Below are 20,548 nucleotides of genomic sequence, written 5' to 3'. Positions count from 1 at the left end.
ATTAAATGGGGAAAGCTAAAGAATAATTGATTTATTTGGAGAGGACAAACCCTTTTTTTTCTCTAAACAACAGAGACGGCGCCGGCTTCGATGGACTAGTGGGCAACAACAAACTGGCCCCCTGCAGATCATGTCCTGTTCGCTTGGCTTATAAGCCGTACATTTTCAGTCAACGAACAATATTTTTCTCTCACAATAAATCAGTCAATAGTACTTTCAGCCATGATTTATCAGCCAAGCGAACAGGGCACGTAGCTTGGTGGGAGGAGGCCACGAGCAAAGCGCCTACAGCAGAGCGAAGACAGTTCAATGATATGGTGATATACACCTTCTGGAACCTTTGAAAAGACATGAACATGACAATCTTCAACAACACTGTAGAAACAATGTTGCAGGTGGCCGTGAGAATTAAAGATGACATAGAACAAACAAAGAGAGCATTCGGTTAGGGGTTGCTTCATCTTTTGAGGAGGGCTTTGTCAAAACTGTAGGATCGTCTAGGAATAGATCTAGCGGATGAAATCTTTCTATTTAAGATAGAACACATAGATCCGTCCTAAAACATGAACTAGAGAGAGAGGAGAGAGGATGAGAGAGGGGAGGTGTTACCGACCATCAGTGGACTTGGCGGAGGAGCTGGCCATGACGTCGGTGAAGAAGGCGCTGTCGAGTTGGGGTCGATGGAGAGGGGCAACGCAGTCCAGTGACGACGGCGGCGAGTCGAGGAGGACGGTGACGGCGGTTCCCGCCGCTGCTGTGCTCCCTTAGATCGGATTGGGTTGTGTCGGTGGGGTACTGTGGCTACGGTGAACATCGTACTGCGAGTAGCCGACCCCCACCTATTTATATAGCGTTGTGCGACGGGGGCCCACCAACCATATAGGGTTGGTCGCCCCCGATCGGGGCGTGGGATCAAAGCCCAAGTTGATCATTGGGCCAATCTTGATGGAGAGATCAACCTAACAGGCTTTTCTCTCCTGTTCCTGCCCCAGGGTGGCGTGTTGTCTTTGCTTGTGCATAAACACCTCTTTTTAACCCTTATCTTAATTGATTGAAAGGCAGAACTCTGATCCTACCAATATTTTTTTTAAAAGATGGCGCTGGCTTCATCTCTACTGGCTTTGAGCGGAGGTGGCAGGCATGGGATGATGAGACGTTGAGGCAGTGGTGGCCGCTGGCCACGGGATATGGAGGTGGTCGATTAAGCAGAGTATGGGCAAGGATGCTAAAACGTCAATAGATTGGTGTGCTATGAGCCTATGACACTTCGCGGGTTGCTGCAGGATTTTGTAAGGTTGTATAAAAAGAGAGCTTATAGAAGAAGCGCAGAAAGTTCAGATAAAAAAATGAATAATAATGTGAATATGATGGTTCACCCTATTTTACAAACTTTAGCTTACCTGGCAGGGACGTCTATGCTAACGGCACTAAAAGAAGTTGGGGGCAGTGATAGTTTCTAAGACTGTCTCCAACCGACAGAACCCAAAAACAGGACGCATAGCTGGATTGGGTCACGAACAGCACAAAGACGCGTGATACAAAACTTTTAGTTTCCAACAGCGGACGCAATTCTCCATGGAGCTCGCCCCCATCCCAATCTCAGGCGAGCCCGCCGCCTTGGGCACCCGGCCTCGGTCGCTCCCATCCTCGACCCCGCGCCCTGCCTCCGCGACCGCCTCCTCGCGCTCGCCGCCGAGCGCGCCCAGGCCACCGACGGGGGCTGTGGGAGCAGCAGCGGCAGTGGGGACGAGGAGCCTGAGTCCCCCGGAGGCACCAGCAGCAGCTGGTGGTTCCCCTCGCCGTCGCCGGCCAGACAGCAGCAGCACCGGCGCCGGCATGGCGGCGCTGGCGCTGGCGCGGGCGCCAGCAGGGACGGGATCTCGGGGTTCGCCGTGTGCCTGAGCCTGCTCGTCCGGTCCAGCTTTGCCGGCAGCCGGCGCTGGTGCCAGCCGCTAGACCCCTCCACGGTGGGAGACAGCCACCGGCGACTCGCGTCGGCCGGAGCAGCAGCGCCAGCGATTTGCGTCGGTGGAGAGAGAAGACCCTTATTTGCCTACTCGTTGGCCTGGTACGCAAAATGAGTAGCGTGTTTGCGTCTTCCGTTGGAGGCTGATTTTTTGAGCAAAAACACTGTGCACGACGTAGTTTTACGTCTGCGTCGCATCGTTGACGACAGTCTAACGTCATTTTTTCAGCAACTATCTTATCACCACTCTTCTCTTCACCTAGAGAAAAATGCCCCAAAGTAGAACAATCTTGTATTTTTAGCTTGAAATCTTAAACTTAGGAGACAATGACCCATCTTCAGTGACTAAAAAGCTTAACAAAACGCCTACCAATCAAGCGGTATCTGTTGATAAAGAAATGTATATATAGAGAGAAGAGGAAACCATCCAATACTAACGCAGAACGTGTTACACTACGAAAGTGAGCATTGTTTGGGTTGTCACCTGGAGCTTATTATCAGCTAGCTGGTACGCACATGACTATTAGACTATATGAAGAAGCAACATTTTTTTTAACGGACCGCAAAAGCTTTGCTGTAATTTTTATTAGACGGAAAAATAGAAGGAATTTACAACCGCAACTCAAAAAGCGGTAGCATGTTTGCATGGGCTCCAGGCAGCGATCGACCTCGGCATTGGGCTCGTTTGGGTGAGACCCTGGAGCCTTTTTGCCTGGCTCCGGTGCTGCCTGTACCTTGCCTGCGTTCCGTTTGGATGGAGCCCTGGTGGGGTTCCTGGACCAGGCAAGTGCGTGGCTAGCCAGCCAGGCAACCAAAACTGAGCGCCTGGCGCTGCATCCAGGTTGCCTGGACTAATGACTATGATTAACCATTTGATGGGGTATAAGTTAATTAGTCTTTTTTATTTTAAAAATAATATGTCAAATATGTGAGACTTTGTTATTGTAAACATGAAATACTAGCGTGCAAAGTATAATTAATTTATTAAGTGTAGTTAACTTTATATTAAATTATTCTTTAGTTAATCAAGAAAAAAATATTAATCTAAATCATCTAGTTTCGTAATCAACCTATATAGATAAATATATGTTAATCTCACATCATACATATTTTAATGCGCATCCACGTTATGCATACTCTCTCATTAATGTTCTCAGGCACAAAACTCCAACCAAACAATATTTTGTAGACTTGCCTGGCCAGGCAAAAATCACTAACTTTTCAGACAACTCTCACGCAACATTTTTTTTCAGGCAACTTCTCCATGCTTCCATCCAAAAAGGCCCTTCTAAAGTAGTGTGATGGAAACGGACGCACTTTTACTGAAACAGGCGTGGAATCCCAGGCATGGAGTTTGTCCTCGTCAGACTTTCTGATTAAAGAGATACAGGAGCAGCTCGGCTAAACCTCCAATCTTTTCATTTCCGTGCTTACCAAGATCTTGTAACAAAGTAGCACATGGCTTAGCAGCGTTGGGGTGTGCGTGTGGGGAAGATGAGAATCCCTTAGAGGATCCTTCACCTGATTGTATTCAGTTTTTGGTGATTGCCAATCGTGCAACGCCCGAGTAATGGAATTCTATTTCCGCCTAAAAAAACTCAAAAAGCAAGAAGCAAAATATAGAAGTCAAAATAAATTAATTACTACTTTTGTTTAATCTAGTTGGGCTGCCAAGCCCGCCATACTGAAGTACGTAGCGGAATGCTTGACCAATTCCCATGCATGCGAGATACATTCGTGGAGAGAGGGACCGGAACAGAAGTTTTTTTTTTTTGAGATTAACCGGAGCTTTATATTAGCCATGAGCAGAATTATAGTCATCATCATCTATGATCTCCCGTGGTTATAAGCCACTCCACCACCGGGTTTTCAACTTTTCACGGGAAGCCATTTTAGCACACTCATGCGCTACTCTATTACATGATCTACGGACCGGAGCATAAGCTTGGTGCAGCCTTCAGGGTACCTGCATGTTGTTCGCTCCTCTGCCTTGTCCGTTCGCCACCTCTTCGCTGAGGCACTAACGCCGCGAAGCCACACATGTTGTCGGCTCCTCCACCGTGTCCGCTCAGCTGCGCGTGTTCCACTCGCACTATACCACAGCCCATACTAGCGTCCAACCAAGGGTTGGTAAAAATGTCGAAATGCCGTTGGACGGTATAACTTAGTGGCTTACGGTCAGACGCTATATCTTGTTTTGGCTACAGACTGTGGGTCGTTAATTTTATTTCACTTCGACGTTGAACGGTCGGTCGTTATATCATACTTTTAACGACCCACCGCTCGTCGCCGTAGATCCCGCCTAACTTTTTAATGTGGACACACCTATCAAAAAAAAATTGGAGCCCACCGTTCCAGCCCGCCAAGGCGCAACACCACATCAGCCCATTTCCCGTCTCCCCTGGGCGCTCACCCCAGTAACCCACGGTCCCTTTCCCCAAACCCCAGCGCAGCACCCCGCCGCCGCTGGCTCCGATGGAAGAAAAAAAAACCGCGGCCACCACCGGTCCTGCACACGGAGCCGCCCCCTGAGAACTGCTCGCCGCCGTCGGCCGGCCGCCCTCACCGGTGGCCCCCTAGCCTCCTCCGCGCGCTCAGTCAGCGGGCCGGCGACCTCAGTTCGCCCCTGCCGGCGGCGACCTCAATCCGGCCGCTCCGCGCCGACGACCTCAGCTCGACGCCGTCTCCAGGTCAGCACAGCCGGTGAACTCAGCTCGCCCCTCCCTCCGCCCCCGTCAGTGACCTTAGGTCCCCCTCCCCCACCACCACATACGGCGCCCCCACCCCCTCCAAGTTGCTCTGCACCCGCACCCCCATCCCCACCCCCTCCGGGGTCCTCCATTCTTCTGCATTGGCGCCACAACCATCTCTCCCCCTATCTCCCTCCGCATGGCCAGATCCAAAGTAAGGGAGCCACGGTGTCCCTCTACACTGTGTTTGCTGCTGTTGACTGCGTCACCTCATTACTAACTAAATCATGGATCTGTGCATGTTGTGTTCGTGGTTGCCTGAAGCGTACAAGAAGAAGGTGCTCCTTGGACCTCTGCCCTAAGAAAAGCCGCAGCATCTACAGGCGCCTCATCAGGCCTCAGCAAGCACTAGGAACCAGCTCGTGGATTAGACTCACGAGTATCAGGTAAAGTGCTCTCTACCACTTCGCTACCATTGTTGCTGCTTGTCTTTTTCTGATTCCTGGTAAAGATTCTCCATGTAGTGATATGGATCTCTATTTCTGCTACTAACTGTGCCTTCTATTTATTATAGTGGACACATTTGTTGTTGCTTATTTGCTTAACTGGGCCAAATCAACAAGTACACGTGGCATAGAAACTAAGTGTGCTCTCTGCATCCCAGATGTTGCTTAGTCGATTTGGCATATGGCAAAAATGAATACATAGTTCATGCAGAGCTTCAATGTGTCATCCAGATTTATTGTAGGAAGTATAGCAGTTGCCTTTAAATTTACTCAGTGTGGGCTGTGGCTTTAGTTTGATCATCAGTATGGACTGTGGTTTAGTTTGATCTTCATTTACTCCACATTCAGTTACTGTGGCTTAAGATTATTTTTTCCTATTTTTTGCTTCCTGTGGATAGTTCAAGAGAATCTATAGCTTAATTGAAAACCGAGTGTAGCTCATGAGAAATATGGAAAGTTTACTTATAAGACAGGGCCCCCTCCCCCTCCAAACAAGCTCATGTGTGGGCGACTAGGCGTTGCCACTTGACGAGGTTTTTGATGCATGCCTTGAAACTTACGTGCGAGACGGATGTCTCCCAAGAACAGTAATTAGCTTAATTATTTCATTACCTTAGCAAAATCGTTTAGTTTCCATTTGAGACAAAGGCTCTTTTATGTTTGCTTCATGATTCATGTCCTAATGCGCCTACTTGTGTGACAATTTGAAGAGGCTGAAGATTCCTGTAGGTCAAGTCGTTGCTAATCATTTCTGATCATAATGTTTAATCATTGAATTTTTGTCTATGTTGCTAGCACTAGCAGCCTAGCATGATTGTGTTACGTAGGTTTGAAATGCCATGAACTTACTCTTTTATTATTCTGTCTAACCTTGCAGGTTGGGTTAATCGCTTCGCCAACACCGGTGATACTGCTGTGGTTGTTGCTGAGAGCACAGCAGTTAAGGTAATTTCAGAATCTGTTGCTGTGATACAATGTGCTGTCTCCAATTTACTTAATCCTAGCATGAACTTATGATTGCTTCCGGCTGGACTTGATTTTTTTTATTGTTAATGTACTCACGATCAGTTCCAATTTAAGCCTATCATAAAACACCTCTTTCACATAACTATATATTTAGTATCAGCTAAGTTAGTGGTTTTCTGCTGGTGTCCTGAGATAGTTGGTGAATGGTGAATTGGAACAACAGTGCGGTGACATATGGTTATAGGAAAGTTAATGCCAGAATTTAATTTAGCTGCTTCTAACTTGCTACAAGAATTTTTCTTTTTTCAAACAAGAGCAGCCTTTTATTTACTAATGGTGCTAATTTCATTACAGATCTCATGAAGGCTACTCATGAGGACCACACGGAATTTCTGCTTTACTTGGTCTGGATCCATGACGAGGTGGGTAACCTTTTTTTATACTGCAAAAATGTAGGTAGGCATGCAAGATAGTTTGCTCCTCATGCTATGGTTATATGACAGGAAACCTATCGATATTAATGAAGGGTGAGTCATCTGCATGCTAATTACAGTTCATGCTAGCCTAGAGTTCGTGTTTGAAGGCGTCCCTCTAAAATAGTGGGAAGGTTCCTGTTGGATTGCTGATTGCTGATGGAATTATTATGGTATCCAGATCAATTTTATTTTTGATGTACTGAAAATTGCACTATTTGTTCAGCTTTTTATGATGAAATTTGTATGGTAGGTCTGGCAGCTCCATGAGTTGACCTTCAACAAGACGGTGTCGACATTGACCAGCTCAAGGTACACCTATGGCCCTTATTTCATTAGATTTTTTTTTGTCGACATTGACCAGCTGAACATTGATGTCATATCCTGCTTGCTTGCATAATGTTTTTTTTGGTTGAGTAAATAGCTTTACTGAATTTGTGGTACGTGTACTAGATAGGTCTAGCTAACTAACCGTTATATTTCACTGATCACTGGATGGAATACTTCACTTTCCTATTATCTTGTTTCTTGCATTTACAGTATGAGATGATTGTTCACGCAGGCGCAACTAGGGAGCACTGTTTTCCTTTGTTCAATATATTTGTCCACTTGATTGTCTATAGGTGACTGCTAGCCAGGAGACATATTTTGCTACTTGAGATGAGCAAATAGCAAGTGACATGGCTGTCTTCTGAATTAAATAGAGACCAGAGAGAAGTAGCGCAGATGAGTTGACTCATTTGATCTATATTTGCATGCTATACACAGACTACAGTTACAGAAAGAAAGTGTGAATTAGAGGTTACATTGCAGTAGTACATGAATGAATGGATGGAAATTAGGACAGATCAACTGCAGATAGTTATTAGTTGTGAAATATTTTTCATGTAGCGAGACATGAGTATTTTTTTTGTTCTTTGATGAAATTTAAGTTTTGTCGGCTCATACTTTTGGATGTTCAAACGCCGCCGTAGCATTAGCACGGGCATTGGTGATGAAGAAATTGCCTACGTTTGGACAGAATGGTTCCGGAACAAAATACCATTGTAATGAAATAATAAGTTATTTGAACCTATTTATACCTGGTAAACTGATGGGGTTCTTAACGAAAAAAAAGAAACGAAAAAAAACTTATGTTGTGCACTTATGTTGGTTCTTTGGTTTCAAATTCAGGATGGGAACGATCTTGGGAGTGTTCTTTGTCTCCAGGCACTTGCAGTAACATGGATGAAATGATCGATTCATGGAAGGAGTTCAGGAAAGTTATGATTCGAAAATTTGTTACTTCAATCCATCAGTCAATTCAAACATTTGAGGATGGTTATGAAATTTTATATATGACCATGTATATAATTTGGAAAACTGTATATAATCCGGAAAACTATAGAAAACTGTCGTTGTTTGGTTGTTTTCATGTGCACCTTGAAATAAAGCCGTGGCGTTAGCACGGGCATTATACTAGTGACATGTAAAGCATCAAGGGCATTAATACTATATTAATAAATGTAAGTTTTATGGAAGAAGTAAAAAAAAATTAGAACTCTTGCCATGTATTCTCTTCTGAGGTTCCTTCTTTTGTGGTTTGCCTGCTAGTAGAAAAATCAAAGGGTTCTTGTTATCAACACTTAAGCACAATGTAGCATGTTGGAGAGAACAGGGCTCTTGTCACTTTTACCTCTGTATTTGTGTGCCTAGAGAAGGACTATGAATGCAAGTAGCACCAGCTTGGTATGGTCAAGAAAAAATTGTGGTCAGTTTTAGAATATTTGTATTACTAGTACTGAAATCTACACACTATTTAGGTAGCCAAATCAAAAGCATATTACTTAGCCGAATTACATCTCAACTGCTATTTGGATTGGAACTATCAGTTTATTATATCTTTTATTTGCAGGTGGGAGGTAATGGCTAGGGGGGCTGATGCATGCAGGAAGCAATTGGATGGAATTTCACATGGCCAATGCATTATTTTGGACATTCTAACTAGATATGAATGCTTTTGGACATTCTAACTAGAGATGAATGCTTTTGTTTAAGTGATGAATTGTAATGAGTGCGAGCAAACCATGAGATGTAAACTGTGCAACTAGTGCAAACATCTATATATGAGCTATGCATTATTCTATCTTGATGGCCAAACTGCCTTATGTAACTTGTTTCTCCAAGTTGAGCTTATGGATATGATATAATGATATAATTGTGAGCTATGATGAGCTTCATTGTCATAATTGTGTATATTGTCCAAAATGGAATTGATGATTTTATATATGGTTCATTGATTGTATGATTAGTACTGATACTGAGGTTAATGAATAATTTGAGGTTAATGAATAATTATGCTGTTAATTTTTTGTATTGATAGTGTCAGATAGTTGGACGCTATATAATATATAGCGTCTGACCAATAGTCGCTATAAGTATGTACTTGGCGTCGAACAGTCGGTCGGTATATCTTTAACGTACCATCGAACGGTCGATCGCTATAATTAAGGTCGGACGCTATAACTTATAGCGACGCCACTTATACCCACGCGTCAAGTCGGACGCTATATGTATATAGCGACCTACCGTAGGTCGCTGTACTGACTTATAGCGACCTACCGTAGGACGCTGTAGATAGGCTGTGGTATAGTGTCGCCTCCTCTCCGTCGACGACGGCATTAGCTTCTTAGCCTGCGCGAAGCCGAGCATGTTGGCTTCGGCGGCCCGATACGGTGGATGGACCAGAGTGCGTAGTTCCGCTCTGAATTTGTGTGATGTTCGGATTTGGGTTGTCCTCAGCTTTGGGGCCAGGTTGATTATTTTAGGATAATTCTGGGTGTAGGGTGTCTGTCCGTGCCAGACGGTTTCGATGGTGGGCCGCTCGCGCTAGCGTAAGGCCTACCCCCAACGGTAATTCTATCTGCCTATCCACTCGCACTTGCTACCAACCGTTTTAAAAAAAACTCACCTTACGCAGTGCCCCACCCGCGCCGCCTCGATGACCGCACTCTGCACCGTGCCTCCCTCTCCACAGCTCCTATGCTCCGCCAGCCGGCATCTCCACCGCACCAGAGCGCAGCAACCCGTCTTTCTCTCTCTCCACCGCACCTCTCACCCACCACGGCCTTCTAGAGCGTGTGGACCCACCGCAATCTTATCCACCGGACTTGCCGCGTCCTTCTCTACTAGAGCAGTAAGCTCCGCGCCATCGGCGAGCTCTACAATGGTAAACTCCACGCGTCGACGAGCCTCCATTCCCAAACAACGAGATATTACGCTGAAAGCACATGTTGCAAACGTATGTTTCAAGTGTTTCAGATGTTTCAGATATATGTTGTAACTATTTTATATTGGTGTCGAGGACCAATACTAGGGTACCCGAGGAGGAGGAGCTAATGGTCATCAACATTGATTCAACCGAGCAGTCAAGAGCGCGCCTACATCTCCAACCGACCCCAGGTGCGCAGGCTCCGCCTCGCCCGACCTCCGGGGGCAGGCTCCGTCTCACCCGACCCTGAAGCCGTGATCTTCGCCTAGCCCTACCCTTGGGTTTGTGCTCCGCCTCGCCCGACCCCAAGACCACGGGCTTCGCCTTGCCAGACCTCTTGGGTACAGGCTCTGTCTCGCCCAACGGAGACCCATACCGTCGGCAACCACTCCAGGTCCAAGTGTATGGGTCTGGGTCAAAACTCTGACACCAAGGAAGAGATCGGCACGCCCCGTTGTAACTCGCGGCCATGACAGGCCATACCTGAGGATTCACATCAAGAACAGCATCGGGCATACCGGTGTTGTTCTACCTAACCCTCGTGTGAACACTGACATGCACGTCAGTTCACCACGACGTCCGCCAGAACGGAGTGGAGCGCCATGACCGGCGGATGACGCCTGTGTATGGCGCTCGTGACGGACAGGACCGCGACATGGAGCCATCCCTATTAACATCTACAGGGTTGGCAGGACCCACATGAAGGAGAAGAAGGACCCAGCGATCCTAGAGGCCTTCATCTCTCTCGTTCTTCTCCTTTTCCTCCACTATAACCCGTGCTTTCCCTTGACCTATAAAAGGGAAAGCAGGGTGCCCCATGAAGGGGATTCAAGCCGGATAGACCCGATCAACCCATTGAGATCTGATCCAGATACACACAAGCACACAGCTGAGTAGCGACTGAGCTATCATCACCCGTTCACTTCTTTCACTAGAGACTTGGGGCCTATCCATCTCTCGCCCGTTTGTAACCCATACTATAAACTTTCGGTGCTAGTAACACGAGCAGCAACGACGAACTGGATGTATGGACTTTTTGCCCAAACCAGTATAAATCTCGTGTCCTCTAAGCACACCATCTGAGCCAGACGCACAATAATACAAATTTACCCATCGATGGTAACTCAAAACACCGACAGTTAGCGCGCTAGGTAGGGGCCTTTTTGCGTGTCTTGACATCCACACCAGGCCTTGGATGTCTATTCATGGCTTCAGCTAGGTCCCGGACACGCATGTGCACTTCAGGAATCTAGACTTCATCGTCATGATAGAGGGAGGGTTGGTGCAGGCTCTCGCCGCCGTCCAACCTCTCCACTTCACTAGTCTTGATGCGATCGCCGAGGCGCTTGAGGAGCAGCAGCATCATGCACCAGAGGCCCACACCCCCGGGAGCGACCAGCTCCTCTGCTTCGATTATGGGAGGCTAGAGCGCCAGCTCGGCGCCTTCCTAGGACCCCGACCGTCCCAGGAGGGTTTGCTCCACCTCACCTTCTCAACTTGCCAAAGGAGAGCCGCTCTCCCCGGAATACCTCATTCGAAGCGCCTCGACAGCGCTCTCGTCCGGTCTCCGGAACACCGCAGAGACCGTTGGCACCCTGTGGCACAACGCACGCCTCCATCCGCCATGAACGACAAGTTCGTGGGGATGACCGAATATGTTGCGGAATCTTTCCATGACCTCATCATGGGAGAATCGGGGTCGCCCTTCGACTGTGACTCCAGGGGGAGGAGCCATCACCCTTCTCGTGAATGTTTCATGGCAGGTACTCCTGAGGGACATGTCGAAAGCATCTACAAGGGAGAGGCTACCCCAACGAACGACCTCGACGATGAGGTCAAGAGGGATGCAGGGGCCCACCTTGCCTGTGGATGGAGCTGCTGAAGGCCCGGCACCAATAGATTGAGGAAGCACGACTCCAGCTCGAGTAGGAATGCGTGGAGCTCGAGCAAGAGATCGAGCACCACGGAGACGGCGGGCGTGCGTGCGCCGTGGCCCGCGACGTGAATCGAAGGATCATCGAGGACGATGAAGCCCTCCCACACTTCACTTAGGCGAGCCAGAACATCGCTGTTGTGATAGCCTTGCTTCGAGGGCTTTCGGGGCCCACGATGCCTGAGGATCGTCGGTCCCATCACGAGATTCAAACACTACTCGAGCGTGCGGCGGCGCAATAGGCTGAGAGCTTGTTGTCCTGACGATGCGAGCCTGACGCCAGCTAGCGCGCGTCCTCAGAGCGACCCAACATAGACATGTCAGTCCACTAGGCGCAGCGAGGTGGCAAGCCACGCACCGCGGTCCCGGTGCACGAGCGTCTCGGCCGCAACTGTGACGCGCGCAGCACCCTTGATGCCCATAGGCGTACCCATGGCGACGCAAGGGAGGGGCCAGCCGTGGCTACCACCCTCTTCGTGGTGGATGCTACGACAGCGGCGAGGACCAAAGCCTGAGCTCTGACTTGTCGGGACCTTAGGCCTTTGGCCGACACATCCTCAACGCCACATTTCCACCGTGGTACCGACCGTCGATCAACATCCTGAAATACTCCAGGGAAATGAACCCTAGACTGTGGCTCGAGGATTATCGGCTTGCTTGCCAAGCCGATAGAGCGGATAATGATGATTTCATTATTCGACGTGAACGTGGTTGGAACACCTTTCGCCCAACAGAATCCAAAGTTGGGCGGATCTGAAAGAGATCTTCGTGGGAAACTTCCTAGGCACATACACGCATCCTAGGAACCCATGGGATCTCAAAAACTACCGATAGAAGGCCGAGAAAACTCTTCGTAGGTACATCCGGCACTTCTCCCTACAGTGCAATGAGCTGCCTAACGTCGCCGATGCCAACGTCATAGGAGCCTTCTTGTCTAGGACCACCTATGAGTCCCTGGTTCACAAGCTAGGATGTAAGGTCCCATGAACCACCAAGGAGCTCCTCGACATCGCCACCAGCGACACCTCGAGTGAGGAGGCGGTTGGAGCGATCTTCGACCTCCTCAAGGGCAAGGCCAAGCGGGATGAGGACGCCGATGAAGGCGCCTCCAACCATCCCAGCAAGAAGAAGAACAAGCATCGGCCGAGGGGCTTGCTCGTGGTCGCCGCTGACTACAAGGGGGGTCGAAAGCCTGTCGAGGGCACCCCAGACCACTTCGAGAGGCTGCTCGAAGGCCATGTCCAAACCATGCTTTCCCCATCAAGCATCTATACAAGGACCGCGGTCTCATGAAGCGGTTCTTGTCCAGAGGCTCCAACAAGGGAGAGCATAGGAAGGACCCAAGCCGTCTACAGACGATGCCGAAGGGAAGGACAATGGCTTTCCAACGCTAGATGGCTGCCTCAAGATCTTCAGAGGGTCAGCGACCTATGACTCCAAGCGCCGCGAGAAGCTTGTGCGCCACGAGATCTATACGGCCAAGCTGGCCGTGCCTACCTTCCTCTGATGGTCGGAGTCCGCTATAACCTTTGATTGGACCGACCACCCAGAGAGCGTCCCACAACCGAGGAGATATCCGCTCATGGTCGACCTGATCATTAGCATGAAGCGGCTCACCAAGGTACTGATGGATGGAGGCAGCGGCCTCAACATCATGTACGCCAAAATGCTTGACGCCATGGGCATCGACCGATCACGCATCTAACCAACCAGAGCTCCTTTCCATGGCATCATGTCTGGAAAGCAGGCCATGCCACTTAGGCAGATCGATCTACCCATCACCTTTAGGGATCTGACCAATTACAGGATGGAGACCCTTACATTCGAGGTGGTCCGGTTCCACGGAACTTACCACGCCATCCTAGGACATCCATGCTACTCGAAGTTCATGGCCATCCCCAACTACACCTATCTAAAGCTGAAGATGACGGGACCGTACGGGGTCATCACTATCGGCATCTCCTTCCAGCGCGCCTACGAGTGCGAGGTCGAGTGCTACGAACACGCCGCGGCAATCGTTGCCTCCAGGGAGCTTGCGGCCATCAGAAAGGTGGTCACCGAAGAAGCACCCGACCCCAAGCGGTCGGCCGGATCTTTTGAGCCTGTAGAGGGTACCAAGGAGGTCCTCATAGACCTAGCGGCTCCAAGGGCAAAGTGGTGCACATTGGCACCACGCTTTCCTCCGAATAGGAAAGCGCGCTCGTCGACTTCCTCTGCGCCAATAGAGACATCTTTGTGTGAAAACCCTCGAACATGCCAGGCATTCCAAGAGAAGTCACGAGCATGCCTTGAAGATCAGGCTAGGCTCCACGCCAGTGAAGCAGCGCCTGTGTTGCTTCGACGAAGAGAAGCGTAGGGCCATCGGTGAGGAGATTGCAAAGCTTTTGGCGGCTGAGTTCATCAAGGAAGTATACCACCCCGAGTGGTTAGCCAATCTCAATCTGGTACGAAAAAAGAGTGGGAAATGGAGAACGTGTGTCAATTACACGGGTCTCAATAAAGTGTGTCCAAAGGATCTATTTCCTTTTCCACGTATAGGCCAAGTAGTCGACTCAACCTCAGGGTGCGAAACCATTTGCTTCCTTGATGCATACTCCGGGTACCATCAAATCACGATGAAAGAGTCCGACCAGCTTGTGATATCTTTCATCACCCCATTCGGATAGTTCTACTACATCACGATGCCGTTCAGTCTGAAAAACATGAGGGCTACGTACCAGCGTTGCATGCTCAAATGTTTTGGGGACCTCATCGGGTGAACCATTGAGGCCTATGTGGATGACATCGTGATCAAGTCCAAATGAGCTGACCAGGTCATAGCCAACCTAGAGCAGACCATTGCAAAACTCTGAGCAAACAACATTAAGCTCAACCCCGAGAAGTGCGTTTTCGGGGTCCCAAGGGGTATGCTGCTGGGTTTTATCGTCTTCGAGCGTGGCATCAAAGCCAACCCGGAGAAGATCTCGGCCATCACAAGGATAGGCCTGATTTAGAACATAAAGGGGGTACAACGAGTTACAAGGTGCCTCGCCGCACTTAGCCCTTTTATCTCATACCTCGGTGAATGAGGTCTGCCCCTCTATCGGCTCCTGAAGAAGGCCAACCATTTCGAATAGACGCCTAAGGCCTAGGAGGCACTTGACACGGTCAAGCAGCTTCTGACAAAGGCCTCGATCCTGGTCCCTCCGACCGATGGGGAACCGCTTCTGCTCTACATTACGGCCACCACGCAAGTGGTCAGCGCCTCCCTGGTGATGGAGTGAGAAGAAGAGGGACACGCCTTCAAAGTGCAGCGTCCCATGTACTTCATTAGCAAGGTCTTGTCCAATTCTAAGGCTCGCTACCCCCAAATCCAAAAACTCATGTACACCGTCCTCATCGCCAAGAGGAAGTTATGTCACTACTTTGAGTCGCATCTAGTGATGGGCCTGATGTCCTTCCCTCTCGACAAGCTCATCCAAAATCGGGATGCCACAGGAAGAATCGTGAAGTGGGCACTCAAGCTGATGGGTCAAGGAATTTCATATGCCCCTCAGACAGCCATCAGGTACCAAGTGCTGGTTGATTTCATTGCAGAGTGGACTGATGTCCAAATACCGCCAGCAGTCGTCAACCAAGAGTACTGGACGATGTACTTCGATGGATTGCTGATGAAGAAAGGCGCCGGTGTGGGGCTGGTCTTCATTTTGCCCCTCGGGGTACGCATGAGGTACATGGTTCACATCCATTTCCCCTCCTCCAATAATGTGGCCGAGTATGAGGCACTCATCAATGGCCTACGCATCACCATTGAGCTGGGTATTCGACGGCTCGATGATCGAGGTGACTCCCATCCGGTCATCGACCAAGTCATGAAGGAATCAAGCTGCCACAATGCCAAGATGGTCACTTGTTGACAAGAGGTCTGCTAGCTCGAGGACAAGTTCGATGGTCTTGAGCTCAATCACATCCTAAGGCGTCTCAATGAGGTAGCTAACGCGCTGGCGAAAACGGCGTCCGGTCGAGAGCTAGTGTCGACGGCGTCTTCGCCAACGATCAATATAAGCCCTCGATCCACTATGAGGAGCCGAAACAAGTCAGTGATGGGCCACTTGCCCTGGGCTCGGGGGCTAACCAGCCACTGACTCTGTCTGACCCCGAAGTCATGGAGCTTGACGAGGATCTAGCGATGGAACTCGACGCTCTGGTCGACTGGAGGATACCGTACCTTGACTACCTCCTCCGTGAGGCGCTGTCGATGGACAAAATTGAGGCTTGGCGACTAGCACATCATGCCAAGTCCTTTGTCCTTATTAAGGGTGAGCTCTACAGGTGAAGCCATACTAGGATCCTACAGCGCTGCATCCCCAATGAACAAGAGATGCGGTTGCTGAGCGACATCCATGGTGGGGTCTGTGGTCACCATGCTGTGCCTAGAACCCTGGTCAGAAATGTGTTTCGGCAAGGCTTCTACTGGCCGACTGCGGTAGCCGACGCTAAACATATTGTGCGCACCTGCGAAGGGTGTCAATACTATGCTCGGCAGACCCACCTACCGGCCCAAGCACTCCAAACGATCCCCATCACGTGGCCGTTCATGGTCTAGGCTCTTGATCTAGTCGGACCTCTCAAGAGGGCACCCGAGGGCTATACGCACTTGCTTGTCACCATAGACAAGTTTACAAAGTGGATAGAGGCTCAACCAATCTCCCCGATCAAGTCTGAGCAAGCCATGCTATTCTTCCTCGACATCGTCCATTGCTCTGGGGTCCCGAACTCCATCATCACAGACAATGGCACATAGTTCATCGGAAAGAAGTTCCTCTGATTCTACGACGAATACCACATCTACGTCAATTGGGCCGCCGTGGCACACCCCTGCACGAACGGGCAGGTCGAGCGCGCAAACGACATGGTCCTACAAGGCCTCAAGCCTTGGATCTTCCATCGGTTGAACAAGTTTGGTAGATGATGGGTCACGGAGCTTCCCGCGGAGCTCTAGAGCCTAAGGATGACCCCGAGCCGAGCCACCGGCTATACACCATTCTTCATGGTCTATGGTTCTGAGGCTATCATCTCGACCGACCTCTATTATGGAGCGCTGAGGGTCAGGGCATACGATGAATAGGGAGCCGAGACGTCCCTTGAGGATGCCATGGACCAGCTAGATGAAGCACACGATGTTGCCCTCCTCTACTTGGCCAAGTACTAGCAAGTGTTATGCTGGTACCATAGTCGTTGAGTGCGGGGTTGGGTGTTTAACGTCGAGGACCTGGTGCTCCGCCTCGTCTAGAGCAACAAGAACTGCCATAAGCTCTCTCAGCCATGGGAGGGACCATACATCATCGAGGAGGTGCTCCGACCAGGCACCTACAAGATCAAGACCATCGATGGCGAAGTCTTTGTCAACGCCTGGAACAACAAACAACTAGGTCATTTTTAGCCTTAATATGCGCACACTTTTTCTTATCAGTTTTGCTACCAACTCCCCGATCTTTAGTGACACCTGACCCCAGCAACGACAAGGGGGCAGGCCTCACTCAAGGGCTGATATGAGCATATCTATCCGGTAGACATTCTCTATGCCCGACCCTTTCTCATGTTAAGACCCAGAAGCAAGGGGTGCGTAAATAGGCGCTGAGTAAAATTAGTTGGACTACAAGAAACCTATGCCCCAGCGGTTATGGCATTTTTGCTCACTAGTGTGATTAGAGTTTGTTCACCCGCACCCTGGGCTTTACAGCCTTAATGACAAAAAGGGTCAAAATGCATTAACCTTTTTATACAAAAGGGGAGAAGAGCTAAAAATCTATTTGGCCATAACGAAATTTAAGAGCTTGTTCACTTATTACGAGTTTGCCGCCTGGCTTATCTGCCTAGCTAAATTTTTGGGGAGGATGATCTCATCCTCTATCTCCGTAGGAAAGTCCTGTGTCAACGGGTCACCTAGGTTGATCAGACGGCTCGGGTCACTATTGAGAGACGGGCAAGGAGCAGTAGGATGCCCCATGCGGGTTATGCTGACCCCGTCATGAACGACGGACCCGTATTCCACTCGAATATGTCTGGTAAGAGCTCCCGAACCCATCACTCGAGCCATCAAGGTTGAAGGGACCGTGACGCCTAAGAGGAGGGAGGGGTGAATTAGGCAACTTAAAAAACTAACTCTTAACTATGACCTCTTTTTCTAACCCTAGCAAAACCTATACAATAGATAAGCTATCTAGATGTGCAACTATGGTTTTGCTAGTGAGTTGCTATCTCTACCGCAAATGTAGTAAAGTAATCAATGTAAATGCGGAAGCTAAAGAGCAAGGTAGAGATATGCAAACTCCCGTCGATGACTCCGGTATTTTTACTGAGGTATCGAGAAGCGCGCAAGCTTCCCCCTAGTCCTCGTTGGAGCCCCTCGCAAGGAATCCCTCGCAAGGGCCAAGCTCCTGGTCGGGTCACTCTGTGGATAGCCTCGGGCCTTCCCCACGCGCAAGTGGGTCTCCGATGTGCCTCGCGGTAAGCCTCTCCCGGATGCTCCCCGCCGTCTTCACTATCAAGCTTCCGGCCGAAACACAGCAGGCCTTGTTCCCTCCGGTACACGGTGGCGGCCACACCACAAGCGCGGTTGGTGTGATCTCGCAAGACTTCAAGCCCCTCCGATGTACAACACTTGTGCTCGCAAGCACGGGGTGGCAAGAGGTATGCAAACCTCACTAAACACTAGGAAAACACCTAGAGCAAGCGCATAAGCGGTGGTCTAATCAACCTAAGCACTTCGCAAAGCACTTATGCTAATCACCTAATAAAACAATAAGCACTATGCACGTGGAGATCACTAAAATGGTATATCAACACCCTTGATATGTTTCCTCAGTTCCACACTTCTCAAATGGCCGGTTGGGGGGGTCTATTTATAAGCCCCACTGAGAAAGTAGCCGTTGGGGTCGAATTCCCGCGAAACTGCTACTCACCAGATGCTGAATCGTCCTGACCAGACGCGTCTGGTCGTCCCGACCGTTGAGCCGGCAATACACTGATAGGACGATGGCCAGCATCCGGTCACCTGCCACCGGACGTGTCCGGTCGCAGATATGCCGCTCTGGAACCTTTTTGTACTCGATCGGACGCTGCGTTCTAGCGTCCGGTCGGTTGCCGTCAGCGTCCGGTTGCCTGTCTGCCGAGCCACCGGTCCAGCGTCCGGTCACGCTTCCAGCGTCCGGTCCTTGCGTCCGGTCACCTCTGCGAGCTCGTTTCTTCATGATCTTGCGTACGGCTTGGTTCCTATCTTCATGCTTGGACTTTGCTTGATATCTTGGGTCTTTTCTTGTGCTCCTAAGGTCTTGCTTAAGGTGTTGATCATCAGATCATCACGTCGCCTTCGACCAAGTCACGTCTTGCACCCTATTGAACTATAAAATAAACACTTGCAAATTCATTAGTCCAATTTGGTTGTGTTGGTCATCAAACACCAAAATCCAAAGTAAATGGGCCAAGGGTCCATTTTCCTTACAATCTCCCCCTTTTTGGTGATTGATGCCAACACGACCAAAGCAAGCAAATAATAAGAATTCGGAAGTTAAAGACTACATACTTGCTAGGATGCAATGCAAAGGGCAAGGTTATATGATACTAATTGACAGATACCAATTAAAACTTTACTTAAAAGCTTGTCTTGCCCTTGCAAATGTCCCCATGTGATATTATGGATTAAAGCCTAGCTTTCAAAAAAAATCTCCCATTACTTAGACTAACCCATAATTCACTTTTCTCCATTTCTCGGACCATTACTACTTGTAACTAAAAGCTTGTCTTTGGTCCTTCAAATTCTCCCCCTTTGGCATCAAACACCGAAAAGGAAGACATTAGTAGCACAAGGGAGGATCAAATTTCGTGATCCTTTGTGTAAGGGGTGAAATGGATCACAAATTTTGACTCTCACATTATATAGACTAAGCTCCCCCTAAATATATGCATACATATGGTAGAAAGCAAAGCATATGCATAGTTAGCAATTTATTGTACAAGAGAGTTTAATCTATATAATGCATGGAGAAAGCATATATAAAAAAAATTAATTAGATCAACATGATAATGCTAAATGTAGAGTGATGCTTAACTCCGGGGACTCCAATTTCCTTACAATGAGACTACTACTCGTGTGATAGGTTTCAAAAAATTGATATCATTTGAAAGTGTTAGTCTCAAGGCATCCAACTTGTAGATTAAGCACCCCCTAAATTTGTGCACACAAGTGTTGAATACTTGTAACATTTGTGCACATTGATTTGAGTATCAAAATACCACTTGAACGATGATATTTGGGAGAGATTATCTACAATTTGGACTTTGGCACATATTAGATAAAAAATTGTAAAACAAGCTATGTGCCGTGCTTCTTAAGAATTTTAAACCATGTAGGTTTGCTCCTAAGGTTGATAATGAAACTGAGCAAGCCTACCATATGATGTACCTATTGAATGCATGACAAAATATTTAAGCATGTAAATGCAAACATTAGGCATGAAAGATAACTAGATGCTTTAAGAGTATATCAATTGAAAAACAAAACCAATTGAAATGAATACTAATTGAAAGTAATGACATCTAGTTACCTAACATGGGAAGGGGAATTTGGGTCCATAGTATTCACTAACCTACTTGGCAATGACTTTGTCCATCATGATGCACCCCATGAAATGCACCCAAACTTTGCCAAGTCTCCAAATTCCCCGATGTCCGACGGACTTCTTACTTCCCTTTCAGAATCCAAACCTTCTTGGTGCTCTTCATG

The 20,548-nt window shown here is 48.6% G+C and overlaps 1 protein-coding gene and 1 long non-coding RNA gene across 5 annotated transcripts; both read left to right on the top strand.

Moving 5' to 3' along the window:
* The first annotated feature begins 4,375 nt into the window (after window positions 1-4,375).
* Window positions 4,376-8,829, top strand: LOC136540050 (uncharacterized). Of its 4 annotated transcripts, XR_010779854.1 has the most exons (7): window positions 4,376-4,656; window positions 4,981-5,102; window positions 6,040-6,107; window positions 6,483-6,550; window positions 6,632-6,774; window positions 6,855-6,913; window positions 7,775-8,829. It is a non-coding gene; the product is annotated as an uncharacterized lncRNA (long non-coding RNA). The 4 variants fall into 4 exon arrangements; XR_010779853.1 differs by having other exon boundaries at window positions 6,483-6,774; XR_010779856.1 differs by having other exon boundaries at window positions 6,483-6,774; window positions 7,225-8,829.
* Window positions 8,830-13,516: 4,687 nt separating this feature from the next.
* LOC136537242 (uncharacterized) lies at window positions 13,517-14,331 on the top strand. Its single transcript, XM_066529283.1, has 3 exons — window positions 13,517-13,866; window positions 14,045-14,228; window positions 14,323-14,331. The coding sequence occupies exons 1-3, from the start codon at window positions 13,517-13,519 to the stop codon at window positions 14,329-14,331; spliced, it is 543 nt and encodes a 180-aa protein (XP_066385380.1).
* Window positions 14,332-20,548: the final 6,217 nt, after the last annotated feature.

The sequence above is a fragment of the Miscanthus floridulus genome, chromosome 2, assembly GCF_019320115.1.
Source record: "Miscanthus floridulus cultivar M001 chromosome 2, ASM1932011v1, whole genome shotgun sequence".
In the NCBI taxonomy this organism is placed as follows: Eukaryota; Viridiplantae; Streptophyta; class Magnoliopsida; order Poales; family Poaceae; genus Miscanthus; species Miscanthus floridulus.
The sequence above is the reverse complement of the archived record's forward strand: the minus strand, read 5'-3'. Positions and strand labels throughout refer to the sequence as shown.

What these genes read in the sequence shown, in the direction of transcription:
- LOC136537242 (XM_066529283.1), top strand. Translation starts at nt 13,517, where the DNA reads ATGTCTGGAAAGCAGGCCATGCCACTTAGGCAGATCGATCTACCCATC. An exon ending in GAAGCACCCGACCCCAAGCG is followed by an intron (nt 13,867 to 14,044) that starts GTCGGCCGGATC and finishes CGAACATGCCAG; the next exon opens with GCATTCCAAGAGAAGTCACG.